Source organism: Chelonoidis abingdonii, chromosome 8 (genome assembly GCF_003597395.2).
Source record: "Chelonoidis abingdonii isolate Lonesome George chromosome 8, CheloAbing_2.0, whole genome shotgun sequence".
In the NCBI taxonomy this organism is placed as follows: domain Eukaryota; kingdom Metazoa; phylum Chordata; order Testudines; family Testudinidae; genus Chelonoidis; species Chelonoidis abingdonii.
The window spans coordinates 32,412,190-32,426,844 of record NC_133776.1 but is presented as its reverse complement, the minus strand read 5'-3'; the positions used below and the strand labels follow the sequence as shown (position 1 = coordinate 32,426,844).

The 14,655-nt window shown below is 41.2% G+C and overlaps 1 protein-coding gene across 1 annotated transcript in view; it reads right to left on the bottom strand.

Annotated features, from left to right (window-relative positions):
• Window positions 1–14,655, bottom strand: part of SLC9A9 (solute carrier family 9 member A9) — a 327,170-nt gene that overhangs the window by 163,800 nt on the left and 148,715 nt on the right. Inside the window, exon 9 of the mRNA XM_075068481.1 lies at window positions 11,560–11,648. Coding sequence (XP_074924582.1) covers window positions 11,560–11,648 — 89 coding nt within the window. The remainder of the gene's footprint in view (window positions 1–11,559; window positions 11,649–14,655) is intronic.

Here is a 14,655-nt window from a genome sequence, read left to right as displayed (position 1 = left end):
TTCTCATTGGGGAGGAGTACAGAAACCAATTTAAAGAGCCCTTTATATCGACATAAAGGGCCTCGTAGTGTGGACGGGTACAGCGTTAAATCGGTTTAACGCTGCTAAAATTGGTTTAAACGTGTAGTGTAGACCAGGCTTGTGAAGTATAGGGTGACAGCTATCAGCTGACTCCCACTACCAACCCACCAAGAAACTGAGCTGGCCTGGGTTCTTTTGAGAACATAAATGTTATTCCAAGTCATCTCCTTCCCATGTAGCCCCCTCTTGAGGTGATCTGTTGCTCTCTCTTCAAACCATTTTCAGCATAACAGTCTCACTCATCTCCTCTCTGCTTAATATCTTCATGCTTAGCCACAGACCCAAAAAACAAAACAGCCATGAGCTAGTAGCAGAATCTAGACCATATAACAACAGAATTTAGGGGTATGGGTGAGGCTACATCATGCTTAACTATCTGTTGGCAGTACCTCTTCCACCAGCAGTGTAAGTTAAAAGTACAGGGGGCAACTGAACTCCAGGACCAGACAGAGCACAATCAGGGAGCCATGATCAGGTCACTGCCAGCTCTCCCCATGCCCCTACTGTAGGTGCAATAGAGAAACTGAGCTCTAAAGGTGGGATATGCAAAAGCACTGAGCATTGGCCTAACCCTGCTCCTACTGAAGTCAGCAGTAATTTTGTCACTGAAATCAATTCAACCAGAGTTAAGACAGTGAAGAGCACTTTTGAAAAATTCCACCCTAAAACATTTTTCACATTAAAAAAATAAAAATAAATCAAATCCATTAGTAAATTGTGAAATTAAGTATTTTTCAAAGGAATATTTGAATAATTGAATTAAACAACAAATCTGAGCCAATACTTTTGGGATCTTATTTTTCTTAAGACAGTATTTAAAGTAACAGTCTTGGTTTCCGAAGACAAGAGCTATATTAGTAAACATTTCAACAGATGGCTGCACATGACATGGATCCTTTAATAAAAGCTGAATGGCAAGTAGATGCAGGAAACTGAGAATAAAGGACACTGTGTAACTAACATTTAGAAGGTACAAACTTTTAATAGAGAAATTCTCACCCAAGAAACTCAGATGTGTTTTGCCTCTGTATCAATATCTGAGGAAAATTACACTGGCTATTTGTCTTGTGTGTCCTGTTAGTCAAAGTAAGTGATTGTTCTGCCTGTAGCACAGCACAATATCATGGTGAGAGATACCACTGTTGCTTTGTTGCGTACTACACATTACTGCAAAGTAATGAGAATTTTCACAGCCAATAATAATGTATACCATGCAAAGCAGAAAGGAAAGCAGACTTTTAAAAAAAATCTGCTACTATAATTTTAACAGTGATTTAAAAATCAATAAAAATGAAATAATTTAGATTTAAGGCTGCCACTCCATCCTTAATTCACTCCTTTTTCACTGGGTACTGCAACTCAACAGTGATATATCTGAAGTGTAAGTATAGTGAATAAGCTGTCATATTGTAATAAAGGAGCAAGATTGCCTAAGAATAACTCTATGAATTAAGTGAATTAGAGAGCTCTTGGTTTTGATCAGTACTGAGTATTAAGATTAGTTTAAACCTGGGGGGAGAAGAAGGGCAGATAGCCTTTTTTTTAGAACTAGACTCAGCAATAATATTTCATATTAAATTATTTAAAAATCATGGAATTCTCATACATGTTCATTGCTTAGTAGGTTTCCCTGCAAGGAAAGGCTCTGTGTGAGAGAAAGAGAGGGAGTGCAGATGCAGCGGTAACAGCTGCATATGAAAGGGTAATTTTAGGATAAGAAAATCAATTAGAAGAATTTAAAGGAATTTGGAAACAATATTTGAACCACATCATAAGTGAAATTAAGGATAAAGAGCTTAGAGTAGAAATTAAAAACAAGAGACACGTGGGGAAAAGTAACAAAGAAGTCAGTGTGTGTGTGTGTGTGTGTGTGTGTGTGTGTTCAGGAGTAAGCAAATTTTAGGACTTGTCTACACTATGGGGGGAGATCAATCTAAGTTACGCAACTTCAGCTACCTAAATAATGTAGCTGAAGTCGACATACTTAGATCTACTTCCACTGGGGTCCACATTATGCTATGTCAACGGGAGATGCTCTCCTGATCACCGATTGCCGTGTGTTGATCCCCTGGTAAGTGTAGTCTAGTTTAATTTTTTTTTTTTTAATTTTTTGTTTTTGACATGGGCAGGAGTGAAGATCTACTGCAAACAAAAACTATGTATTTGAATTAAATGTTAGTAATTTATATAACACATCAGTTCAGAGTTAATTAAAAATTAAACACTGTGCACTTTGTTTCAAAGTTATGTGTGGAATAGTGTGCACAAACTATTCAAGCAATTCCATGGCAGATTTACAGATGCAGTTTCCATGACTGCATATCAGGGAAACATGCATCTGAATGTCCAATGAGGAGCAATTGCATTCACATTACATTATTTGTGCATATAATAGTGGAAATTGCATAGATAGGACTGGGTTCAATCAACATTGTGTGGTTTAGTGTCCATGAGAGTCTGACAGTTAATTTTTTTGGGGGAGCAGGGGGGATCTGGTAAAAATTTTTCCATCAAAACTATTTGAAGGAAAACTGGGTTTTAGACTAAATTTATTTTGCCTAAAGTGTCTGTTCTCTGCAGAAAATTTTGATTTAGCTTAAATATCAAAAATCTGATATATTTCAATTCAAAATGGTGCCACATTGTAACCATGGGTTTTGTAATCTTAGTTGCCTTAAACTTCCATTCTTCTCTATGGGCCAATCTCTCTGGCTGGACTACAACTTCCATGATATACCATGGCAAGGGATTCCTATGCCGCATCCCCTCCCCTCATCAAAAAGGGAGAAAATGGTACACCTCTACCTCAATATAACGCTACCCGATACAACACAAATTCGTATATAATGCGGTAAAGCAGCGCTCCGGGAGGGACGGGGCTGCGCACTCTGGTGGATCTAAGCAAGTTTGATATAGCACAGTTTCACCTATAATGTGGTAAGATTTTTTGGCTCCAGAGGACAGCGTTATATCGAGGTAAAGGTGTATTTTCAAAATGATGCCTCATGGGATCATTGCCTTATGCCTGGATGCCTTATATTCCCCATTTTCCTCTGAGTTGGGCTTTCCAGCTGTTTTACATCTTCCACATTTCATCTTACAAATCTAAGTTTTGTCAGTTTTCCCATGGGAAAAACCCTTTCTATCTTCTGACTAGTTTTAGCCAATACCCTTAAACTTTTCAAAAACAACTAACCCCCAAGGAGATTACCTGGATTCCTGGGGCTCTGTCTGCTGGCAGGTCAGGGGGAGCCAAGGCAAACTCAGAGTCTGCCTAGCAACCAATAGGGAGTGAGATGCCCCTCCCAGGAAGCTCAGGAAAGGGGAGAAGCTATTTTTGAGTCAGGCTGGAGCCAGCCAGGGCAAGGGCAGGACTGGCTGTGTGGGGAGTTGGTGAGTCCCAGGCCTGCATGCAGGGTTCCCCCTGAGAACTGGCCTCTAGGGACCTGAAAGCAAGATCCCGCTGCTGGGCTTTTCCTTGTCCACTGATGATTCCCAGTTTGTAGAGTTTTGCTGGGAAACTCCCCCAGCCAGGCTGAGTTAGCCCTCCAGCTCTCTAGGTGAGACCAGTCGCCACATGGTCAGCTCTGCTCTGCCTGCTAGTCCAGGGCTGCTGCCTGCTGTGTGTGTGTCTGGATGCTGGGCTAAGAGACTAGAGTCTGGATTTTAGTACAGTTGTGTAATCTGCACCTTAAGCCCTGCACACCTCTGTGGTGAGGGGAAATCCTGGGACCAAAGCAGCCTGATTCCTGCCTGAAGAGGATCCCTGCCAGCAGAGATCAGCCCCTCTGCAGTGACCGAGGAGTCCAGCAAAAAGAACAGGAGTACTTGTGGCACCTTAGAGACTAACACATTTATTTGACATAAGCTTTTGTGGGCTACAGCCCACTTCATCAGATGCATAGATTGGAACATATAGTAAGAAATATATATACATACAGAAAATATGAAAAGATGAAAGTAGCCATATCAACTGTAAAAGGCTAATTAATTAAAATGAGGTATTAGCAGGAGGAAAAAAACTTTTGTAGTGATAATCAAGATGGCCCATTTAAGACAGATGACAAGAAGGTGTGAGAATAACATGAGGAAATAGATTTAATATGTGTAATGACTCAGCCACTCCCAGTCTCTATTCAAACCCAAGTTAATAGTATCTAGTTTGCATATTAATTCAAGTTCGGCAGTTTCTCATTGGAGTCTGTTTTTGAAGCTTTTCTGTTGCAAAATTGCCATCTTTAAGTCTGTTACTGAGTGACCAGAGAGGTTGAAGTGTTCTCCTACTAGTTTTTGAATGGTATGATTCCTGATGTCAGATTTGTGTCCATTTATTCTTTTGTGTAGAGACTGTCCAGTTTGGCCAATGTACGTGGCATAGGGGCATTGCTGGCACATGATGGCATATATCACATTGGTAGATGTGCAGGTGAACAAGCCCCTGATGGCGTGGCTGTTGTGATTAGGTCCTATGATGGTGTCATTTGAATAAATATGTGGACAGAGTTAGCATCGGGCTTTGTTGCAAGGATAGGTTCTTGGTTTAGTGTTTTTGTTGTGTAGCTGCTGGTGAGTACTTGCTCTAGAGTCATTTCTGAACTTGAGGATCATTCATGGAGTTTGTGAGTGCACCATCTTTTAGTCAGTCAGTTAGGGAATTTGTTTTGGGGACCCACTACTCCCTGAACTGTGTCCTTAAGCCAGAGAGTAAGGGTTTAGGGATTTTATAATCTGCTGCATATTAAACCTGTGGAGGGATTTACCACCTTCTCCCACTTGTGAGTCCTTTGGGCTGTACTAAACCCTGTCAGCCACACTGCTAAACCACTGCAGAGAATTTTGTGATCATAGGTCATCAAGGGCCCCAACAAAGTACACGTAGCAATGGGACACTAACCTTACATTTGCTGCATCAAATCACATGACTGGGGAAAGTCACAGGTATTAGCAGCATGGGCTCCACTGAACCTAAGAATAGTGTTTTACTCTGTTATGTTATATTTGTCTCCTGTTTAATATAATTTTGTGTTGAATATATTGTATGTGTTTGTGTTATTTCTTGGAAGTCTCCAACTAACTGGCAAGTAAGTGGGGATTACCCTGTGGTTAAAATTTTCCTCCCAAGCTGCCCTGGTGACCCTGCCAGGAAGGAGTGAGAGGGGTGGAGGCACCGCCAAGTAAATTCATAGGAAAAAATAAAGATGATACACCCTGCTGAGTGGGTGGTAGGATCCAGAAGAACCCAGACCTGCCCATCAAAACCTGCAAGCAGATAGGCATTAAAGAAGGTAATCGGGTGGAAAGGGGATGCTACACAACTTATCATAGAATGGTATAAACTGGAGATGGAAAAGACCTAATAAATAATCCAGTTCCTCTCACGCAAATGCATGGTTATTCCCTATAATATGTTGTCCTGCAGTTTGTCCATTCTAGATTTAAACTGTCTTAAGGGATGAAGCTTCCATTACTCTCTTTGGACTATTTTAATACATTACACTGTCCAAAAGATTTTCTTGATATTCATACTAAATTACCTGTTTCTTAATTTCAACTCATGACTCCTAACTATCCTCCCTTGTGCCGCTCTGAACAATTCCCTCTCAGTCTGTAGCATTTCTAGGAGAACTGGTCAGGAAATGGTCTTTTCCCCCACGGTGAAAAATTTAGATTGAAAGTTTTTTTGTTTTGTTTTCACTGAAACTGAAAGACCTGAAACCTGTTTTACCAAAAAAATTACCATCAAAATAAATATTTTAATGGACAGTTTTCAGCCAACTCAAATTTCTATTCTTCACATATTCATGAAAAATTATTAAAAACCCTTTTTAGTCATCTTTTATCCAAACTACAATATATGGTCTTAATCCTGTACTGCGATCTCTTAGCACAGGCCTCAGTGTCTTCACTTTATCCCTTTGAGTAACAGATCCCAATGAAGATTGAGGCCTATATATTTAGCTCTTAACCTATCCTCAGTCATCTTCTCCAATGCTCAAATTATTACAGAAAAATTCTGACAAAACCTTCTGAGGAGACTGTTTGATTTTGACTCAGTTCTGATGGAACCAGGCTGGGTTCTGACTGAAACCTGTCTGGTTTTCTGCCATCTCCCCCACCCAGCTCCTGGGCAATCCCAGGGCTCTTTGGGGTGTGGAGCTCCAGAACAGCCCACCACCACATCTGAATGAAACCAAATTTTGAAATCCAGTGTGAATTTTAATTACTTTTCTCTAATTATTGTTCTACCCTCAAATTTTCAGGTAATGGGTTGCCCAGGTTGGAATATATTATTCCAGATAATTTCCTTTTTTTCTAAATGGCAAGTGTTGGCTAAATTCTCACTACCAGAAAATAAGAAGCCCCAAGGATGTCTACATTTTGCATAAGATATTTAGAGCCCTTTAGGATCGTCATAGTCCACTAATTTTTTTTAAATAGGCATCTACAGTACAGGTTGAGGATAACACAGCAAATATCCCTAAACTGGGTAATCGCTAACAAAACTAAAGTTCATCCCCTAACCCACAGTAATCAATTCTGGGCCAAATGCTTTAGTCCTTTCTCAGTTTCTACTCTGTCCTTATTCTGGCAAAGCTCCATTTGACTTCATCGAGAACAGTGGTTTTCAATCGTTTTTCATTTGTGGACCTCTACAATTTTCGAATGGAGGTGTGAACCCTTTTGGAAATCTTGGACATAGACTGCAGACCTATAGGAGTCTGCAGACCACAGGTTAAAAACCACTGTTCTGTGGCAATGACAACCTTTCCTGGAACCCTTAGACAGTCTGCAGACCCCCAGGGGTCTGTGGACCACAGGCTGAATCTGATCTAGAATCATGCCAGAGTAATGACTGTGTCAAAACTAAGTAAAGACTTCAGGATTAAAAACCAGGAGTGAAGTGATTCAAACTCCTATTAAAGTGACAAAACAGTCTTTTCCTCACCTAAACAGAGAATTGTATGGAACCATGGTTGTGTAGGGAAGACCAGTTGTAGCTAGCATTAGCCAGAGAAACATCAATACTCCATATTTTGATTCACTGCATAATGCAGCATACAGGCAATAACATTGATAACAGTATTAAAAAGTCCATGTGGTTGCACTGCACAGACGTTTTGAAGTAGAAGAAATCCAAAGCTAGCTACAGTGACATGTTATGACTGAATCAGCCTTAAGGCAACTCTTCAGAGACCAGACACCAGCAGATACCAGCTCAAAATTTAACATTTTGAATTGGACGTAAGTAGAAAGCAGGGAAAAACTCTGCAAACTAGACTCCATTATAACATATTTTAACCTGTTTAGAGGCACCTTGCACCATCAGATAGCTGTTGATGCTATTGGGACCACAGCCCCTCCTGCTGTAACACCACAGTGGCAGGCAGATCTGTAGCATCTGAACAGGGTGTGATGTGCTGCAATGCAAGAAGCCCAACCCACCAGTATTATTAAAGCTTCAAGGGAACTGCTCAAAGTGCTGATGGCAGGAATATGAGGGCACAAAATAACTTTGGAAATTATTTGTTTTTATTATTGGGAACAAGAAAAGAAGAGGGAATTAAAAATATAGGGGAGGGTAACAAGGTTAAGGGGTCAGAATATTCTCTTCCCCCCACCCCCCGCCCCACATCTCTGATCATACCTGTTGCACATATGGTCAACATTTCAGATGCCTGAATTCTACCACCCCTAGGGAAAAAGGGAAGAGAAGTTGTGGACATATTTCCAGTGGTCAAATGGATATTTAGCTATCCATGTACCGGGCTGATACAGTGGTATCAGATACCCACATCACTATCCCTCATATTATCCTTAGAACATTTTAATGGAAAAACAGATTTGAGCTCAGACTTAGATCCTTTAAAGGAGAGTTCTTAATGACTCTCCAGAGGCACACAGTGTGTGGAGACTCCTCCAACTAAGAAAAAGACCTCTTAGCACTGAAGTCACAGGCATGGACATGAAGCTACAGCTTGTACATCAAGGAGAATTATACCTGGGATGCAGGAAACTTCTTCCAGTGCAACCAGTCAAGCTGTGATTGGCAGAACACCACACTGAGAGATGCCTCTTCATCTCCACTTAGCTGTGCAGGGATTGCCAAAACTGCTAATACAGTTTGCTGGAGAATAGTCTAGAAGATTCTCATCATATATGCCAGTACCACTGACCTGAATAGCAATTGATTTTTGACAGCAGATATGCATGAAGATGGAGTAGCAGGAAGTCTTGAGAAATCTGAAGCGGAGTCCAGTGCAATTAGGTGCTTTGCTTTCATCTTGATAGGTGCTACAAATCCTGCCATAACTTCAGAGTCAACCCTGGGCCAGAGGAGAACTGCATCAAAGCTATCAAGCAGGGTTAGCCCTACGTTCCCCATAGCCTTATATATAGTAAGAAGAGCAGAACCTCATCCAGTCCAACACCAAACCCCCCACAATTTTTGCATATCTATGATACTTCCCAGCTGACAAGTTATTAAGGAGGCTACTGGGGGTCCAGAGTCTGCCCAGTGCATCAGGAGTGCAACAAGCACAGCAGCAGACCTGGGAGCTGGAGGAAATGCCTTGTTACTGTGCAGTGTTGATGCCAAACTGCTGATAGATAGGGAAAGAGAATTGCAGGATGCCGAGAGAGTGGGTTGTTTGTTGATAGATTTATTTTTAGAGCTGTCAGTTATTTGGGGTGTTTGCACGTGCAAGCTATAGGCAGTATAGGCCTGAGGCTGCCACAGCTGAAGCACCCTTAAAGCTTTGATATGTCTCCTTGGTTTTGACAAGCAGATGCAACAGAGCACACCGTCTTTGGCATGGAAGAGATTCGTTTCAAGGTAGAGAATTTTGAAGAGTGATCCTGTCATGGAGTCCCCGGGCGATGCTCTGGAACTGCTCCCCACTAAGCCAGTCAGGGCTTTGGGGAGCCTCCTCTCCCTTGGAGCAGACTTGTTCAGGGCAAGAAGCTCACACGTCTTCACCTCCTGGGTCTCTCCTTGGAGCATTCAGCATCCTCTGCCCCTCCGTGTGCTTCCCACAGCGAGCCCACCCAGGCGGGGTCCTGGGGAAGCCACAGGGTTCTGCACCCCCACTTTGCAGTCAGACGTGACTCTCAGCCAGCAAAACAGAGGTTTATTCGATGACAGGAACAGGGTCTAAAACAGAGCTTGTAGATACAGCGAACCAGACCCCTCGGCCGGGTCCATTCTGGGGGGCAGTGAGCCAGACCCCTAGGTCTGCACTTCACTCCTTATCTCCAGGTAGCTCCAGACTAACCACCCCCTCCAGCCCCTCCTCTCTGCTCAGCTCCTTTCCCGGGCCAGGAGGTCACCTGATCCCTTTGTCTCCAACACCTGCAGTTGGCACCTTTGCAGAGGAGGGGCCCAGGCCATCAGTTGCTAGGAGACAGAGTGCCAGGCATTTAGGGGCACTGGCCCCTTCCTCTGTAGCAATCACACACCCTTATCCCACCACCTAGATACTTAAGAACTGCATAGGGGACACTGAGGCACCAACACAGTGTTCAGAGTAAACATTAAGAACATTCCCAGTTCGTCACATCCTGACTCCCAATGGGCCAATTACTTCACTCAGCACTCAACAGGCCTTTCGTAGTTGGATGTGAATTAGAGTTATAGGGGTTTCAGAGGTGGTTAAGAAGGAGCTGAGTTGATCCACATGAGAGTTGTGCATCTGAAGTAACATCATTCATTGCAACTTGCAGTCAGAGCTCATGTATCCAGCCTTCAGCCACACACAGGGCTTGTCTTTACTACAGTGTTAGCTCAAAGTATAATTCAAGTGTTGCTCCTAACCCCACTCCTGTGCTCACACATAAATATATTGCTGGAGTTAAGAGGTGCTTGAAACTTGAGATAATAGGCCAGTGAGATGATATGGGGTAAAGCTCAAGTGCTGCTGATACTTGAGCTGGTCATGGGGTAGAGATGTAGCTACCCTGTGCTGCTGTAAAATCACTCTGTGCTGCTAAATACAAACACTCTGTGCAGCTCAAGTATTACTTTGCAGAGTGGCTGCTCTCAGTCGAGCTAGGATAGCTTGAGAGGGAGTTAGCTCAAGGGTAGATAACTCAAGCTAATGCTGCTGTGAAGACAAGCCCTAAAACATTCATCATTGTAGCCGTTCATGAAGGTCATCTTCTAATCATACTTGGCTCAGCTCTTGGAGCTTGTTGAGAGGTTTCCCTTCAGCCACTGACATTCTTACAAACAGTTTAAAATGCAGCTCAAGAAAAACAATCACCTCTTATTAATACTTATCAAATGGCAACGTACTTGCTGATTTAAAAACAAAACAAGTACCTGCCCCAAATAGTTTACAAAATAGTTCAGTCAAAGACAAAATAGAAGAGAAAAAAAAACAGTAACTGATCTGTCTGTATGAGTTGGAGCTGGTGAAGGGGTCTAGAAGTGGTTGTGTTGTAAAGGCTTTGCAGAGAAGGGTGATTTGAGAAGGGATTGGAAACAAGAGAGGTAAGTTGTCTGGTGAGTTCTCTGGAAGCTGAAATGAGGGACACTATTCCATACAAGAAAGCAAGCTAAAAAGAAAAGTACTTTGAGGATAATGGGCTCTTTTTAAGCCATTTTGTTAATTTTTTAAAAATAGTTTTCACAGACAAAAATAGATACAAAAGATCCATATTATAAAATACTATTCACTTCCCCAGAGCAAAATGGTTCAGAAGTGAGTCCTAGCAGATGTGCAAGCTCCTTGCTGTCAAACTGTCAGAGAGAAGGAACTGAAGGTCGAAGGGTCCTGGGATTTGCTGGGCCTCCCTGAGGCGTCTGGTTGCTGTCCTCTGACTCGGCAGTTTAACATTTGTTCTTTGATGTGTTGCAGAGTGTTTGTGAATTGTGACCCAAAGGTTCCACTCCTGAAAGCAGCTCCAAGTTCTCAAAAATACATACAATTGAAAGACCCAAACATTTTACTAGAAGATAACAGAAAACTGACTTTCTTGCCATCCAAATTGTTCACATGTTCTTTACTGGGCCCCAGATTTCATGAGGGGAAGACTGAGGGCTGGCCCACACAGCTCTACAACCACCTTTGCAAAGAAAATCCCACACAGCTCTAAAACCACCTTTGCAAAGAAAATCCACATGAACTCAGTCTTTAAAACTGTTCCATCTTTACTCACTAGAGCTTTTGGATTTCCTACTAAGCTTTGCTGCAGTTTCAGATGGAAGTTGCTGTAAATTACTACTAGCTCTACACCTTTCATCTTCTAGATGGATATTTTATATTTCTGGTCTCTCAAAGACTAGATTATTACTTTTTTGCTTAGCAAGAGAATTGTTAATGTTTTCCTGGCAAAATCTCTACAAATATCCTTCTCCTGAAATGAAGACATAAGCCTTTTCCTTTCCATTAATGAAAACCCTTCCAGCTATGCTGGCAGTACCTCTACATATTCATTACAGCACCAGAAGAGACAAAGTCAGTTATTTTTGTACTCTACCTGTTTAGTTCTCATTTTGGAATCTGGTGACAGATTGTTGTAGGTATAATGGGCCTGTGTGACTCCACAAAAAAGGACTGCAACAATTCCTGAAATGCAAAGAAAGTCCAGAGTCAACTGCTTCTATTTTCTACCTTGCAGTAGTCAAAGGGCAGGATTAGCTTGCTCAAAAACTAATTAGATTGTGTTAAAAGCTTTTTGTAATAGAGAAATGCTAAGGTATGTTCTACAATAATGTTCTTCAAGCAAACTAGAATTTTGTGTTGATAGAAATCTTAGCAAGTTCTCCCTTCCCTCCATTCCAGATATTTAATTGCCATCTACTTGGACAGTTCAATACAGAGTGATAACTGTGTATAACAACCTCTGATCACAGTCAGACTGACAGTTATCTAAGTTTGTTACTCAATTATAAGATAATAAAGAGTATAGAAAATAACGAAACTGTGACATAGGCCAAAGAGGTGGGGAAAATGTCAATTTTTCTCCCCCAAATGCATTTTTGAGCAGTGGGTGCTGAAGGAGTGCAGTATGCGAAGGCCATTTTGCCCTCTGCATGTCTGTTTGCCTTGCACATTGCATAGTGCTTATTACAAGGCAAACAGCAAAACCCAGCTTAAAAATATCACTCTGGTGGGAAGAAGCTGTCGCCTAGAATGACAGGGTCAGTGACTGTAACTGAGTGGCAGTAATTATTTCCCCAGCCCCAGAGGGAGGTCATGAGGAGAGAGAAGGAGCAACAGTCTTATCAGGAATATAAAGGTACTCGTATATGGTAACATTAGTTATTTTTAAAGCTTCTCTTCCTTCTCAGTCCCACACTAGGCTGGTTAGAGCTGCTGATCCTAAAATAAACACAGTATAATAATTGAAAACATTGAAAAATTCATTAATAACATATTCTCTTATAGTTAAACATCAATCAAAGGGACCACACAGAGCAAAAGAGGAAAACTGAGATTAAAGAAATGGCCAATGGTGACTGTACAAAAGCACCTCTGGAAAAAAGAACTCTTAAACATGGGCTTCAACTAACTGAGGGGGAATGATCCTGGGATCCTCCACAGTAAAAACACAAATGTCTAGTAGATGTAGGCCCCGCTTATGTAAAGTCATCCTGGTGGGTGGACTCTCAGGGAGTCCCATGGCCTTCAATTAAAACCACATGGGTATAGGAACTCACACACTTAGCCTAATCTCCAAAAAACAGGTGGTGCAATCTCCAAAAAGCAGGTGGTGCATCTGTGTAAATATTAATCTGGAGAGGCTTAGTTTCAAGGAGGAGAGAGAGGTTTCATATGTAGCCAGCCCCTTTACTGTAAAGGGCTTTAAAAAACAACAGTGCTAATGTAAGACAATCCACTTTTTCATAAGTAGTAAAAAAAAATGTAGGGCAGGCTCAATATGATCACAGATACTCAAACCAGTGAGCAAATGAGTGGTGCATTCTGAACGAGCTGAAAGCAATAAGGATGCCCTGCAGTAAACTTGGCTAAAAAGGGAGGGTGAAGGTGATCCTGGGGATGGGACTGGCTAGTTTGTAGAAGCCTCAGATTAACATTTGAGCTACTGAATGCTAATTAAGGCCTCTCAGATGTTTGAAATTGGGGATATCAATGACCGAGGAAGAGTGGGAAACATTTCCAAAATGAGGATGCAAAAAAAAAAAAAAGGACAAAGTAAGAAGAAATATTTTAAAAATGACAAACATTATCTGAAGGGAAAAAATAAAAAGGCTAAAAACTAAATAAAGTAATGTGATTCTTTTACTAGCCATTTCTCAGTTTTCTGACTGTCTTTAGACTGCTAGATGTAAAAGTATTGTGCAGCCGAAACCAGTTTTCAGTACTTTAAGTCTCCCTTTCTTTTCATTTCTGAGAAGACCTGAAGAATGGCATCAATGTGCCTTTGATGAAAGAAAGAAGAAGGGGGTAGGAAAGAAAAATATGAACAATGGCACAAAACAACTGCTACCAAAGAAAAAATGAAAAACCTATTTTCCCATGCAGACATTCTCTTGGCTTCTGAATTCTATTCACTTGACTGTATTTCTATTGCAGTAATACAAGCTTCTGCAAACCAGGAAAATTTCACTGAGCTTTAACTGCCCTTTCTTTGTTTTCGTAATATTTCTTTAAATTCAGCACTGGGTTCATCCCCTCAGCTGGATCTCTTGTGCAAGGGTCACTAGAGAGCAGTGCTGAGCATTTCAAGTCTATGTTAAGGACTCATTCTCCCAAATGGCTTCAGTTCCTCTTCTAGGGCTTGAAAGCTGCCCTGTATTTTGTAGTCTAAAGATGATATGGGAATGCTATGGATAAATAAATGCTCACACAATGAAAAGCCAGTTTTAAAAAATATGGCTAAGCAGGACCATTTCTAAATATCACTAGACCCTGGGTCAACAATAAAAATGGAAATATGAATTTCCTGTTCAGTTTCCACTACGAGCCATTATTCTGCCAATTTTTTTTAAATTGACTATTAAATTCAACCCTGGTTGTAAAAATTGATTTGTGACTGACAAATACAATTGTTAATTATAGGTGGGATAAGTGTCTATTTACTGTTTCCTGAGGCAACGTGAATACTGGGTCCGTGGTATATAAAGGGCCTGACACTGATCTCACACCAGGAGTACCTTCACTGAATCAATGCAACTATTCCAGTGAAAAACTGGAATAAGAGAGACCAGTATCAACCACAGAGTATCTGATACAGAGTGTGGGTTCTGGTTTGAGCCTTTAAGTGGCACCATAATTTTTCAAAATGGAATTTCATAGACCATATGAACCTTATTTCCAGGGGAGATGGAGTGCTTGCAGCAGGAAATTTATGTGTTGCTAAAACAAGGCTTGCTGTGCACAGCCATGGCCATTACAACATAAGATATATCATAAGGCATGAGGGGAAGTAATTGGAATGTGTCTTATTAAGAGATTTGGTGACCATGTGCATATTAATATAACTACATAGGAAACAAGATATGAATTACCTAAAGAGGCAAACATGGAACTTTCCATTTTGGAAGGGCAGGTTAAGTGAGGTTGGAAATTCTTTGACAAGAAGTATTAAAATTGGATTTTGAAGAAAGGA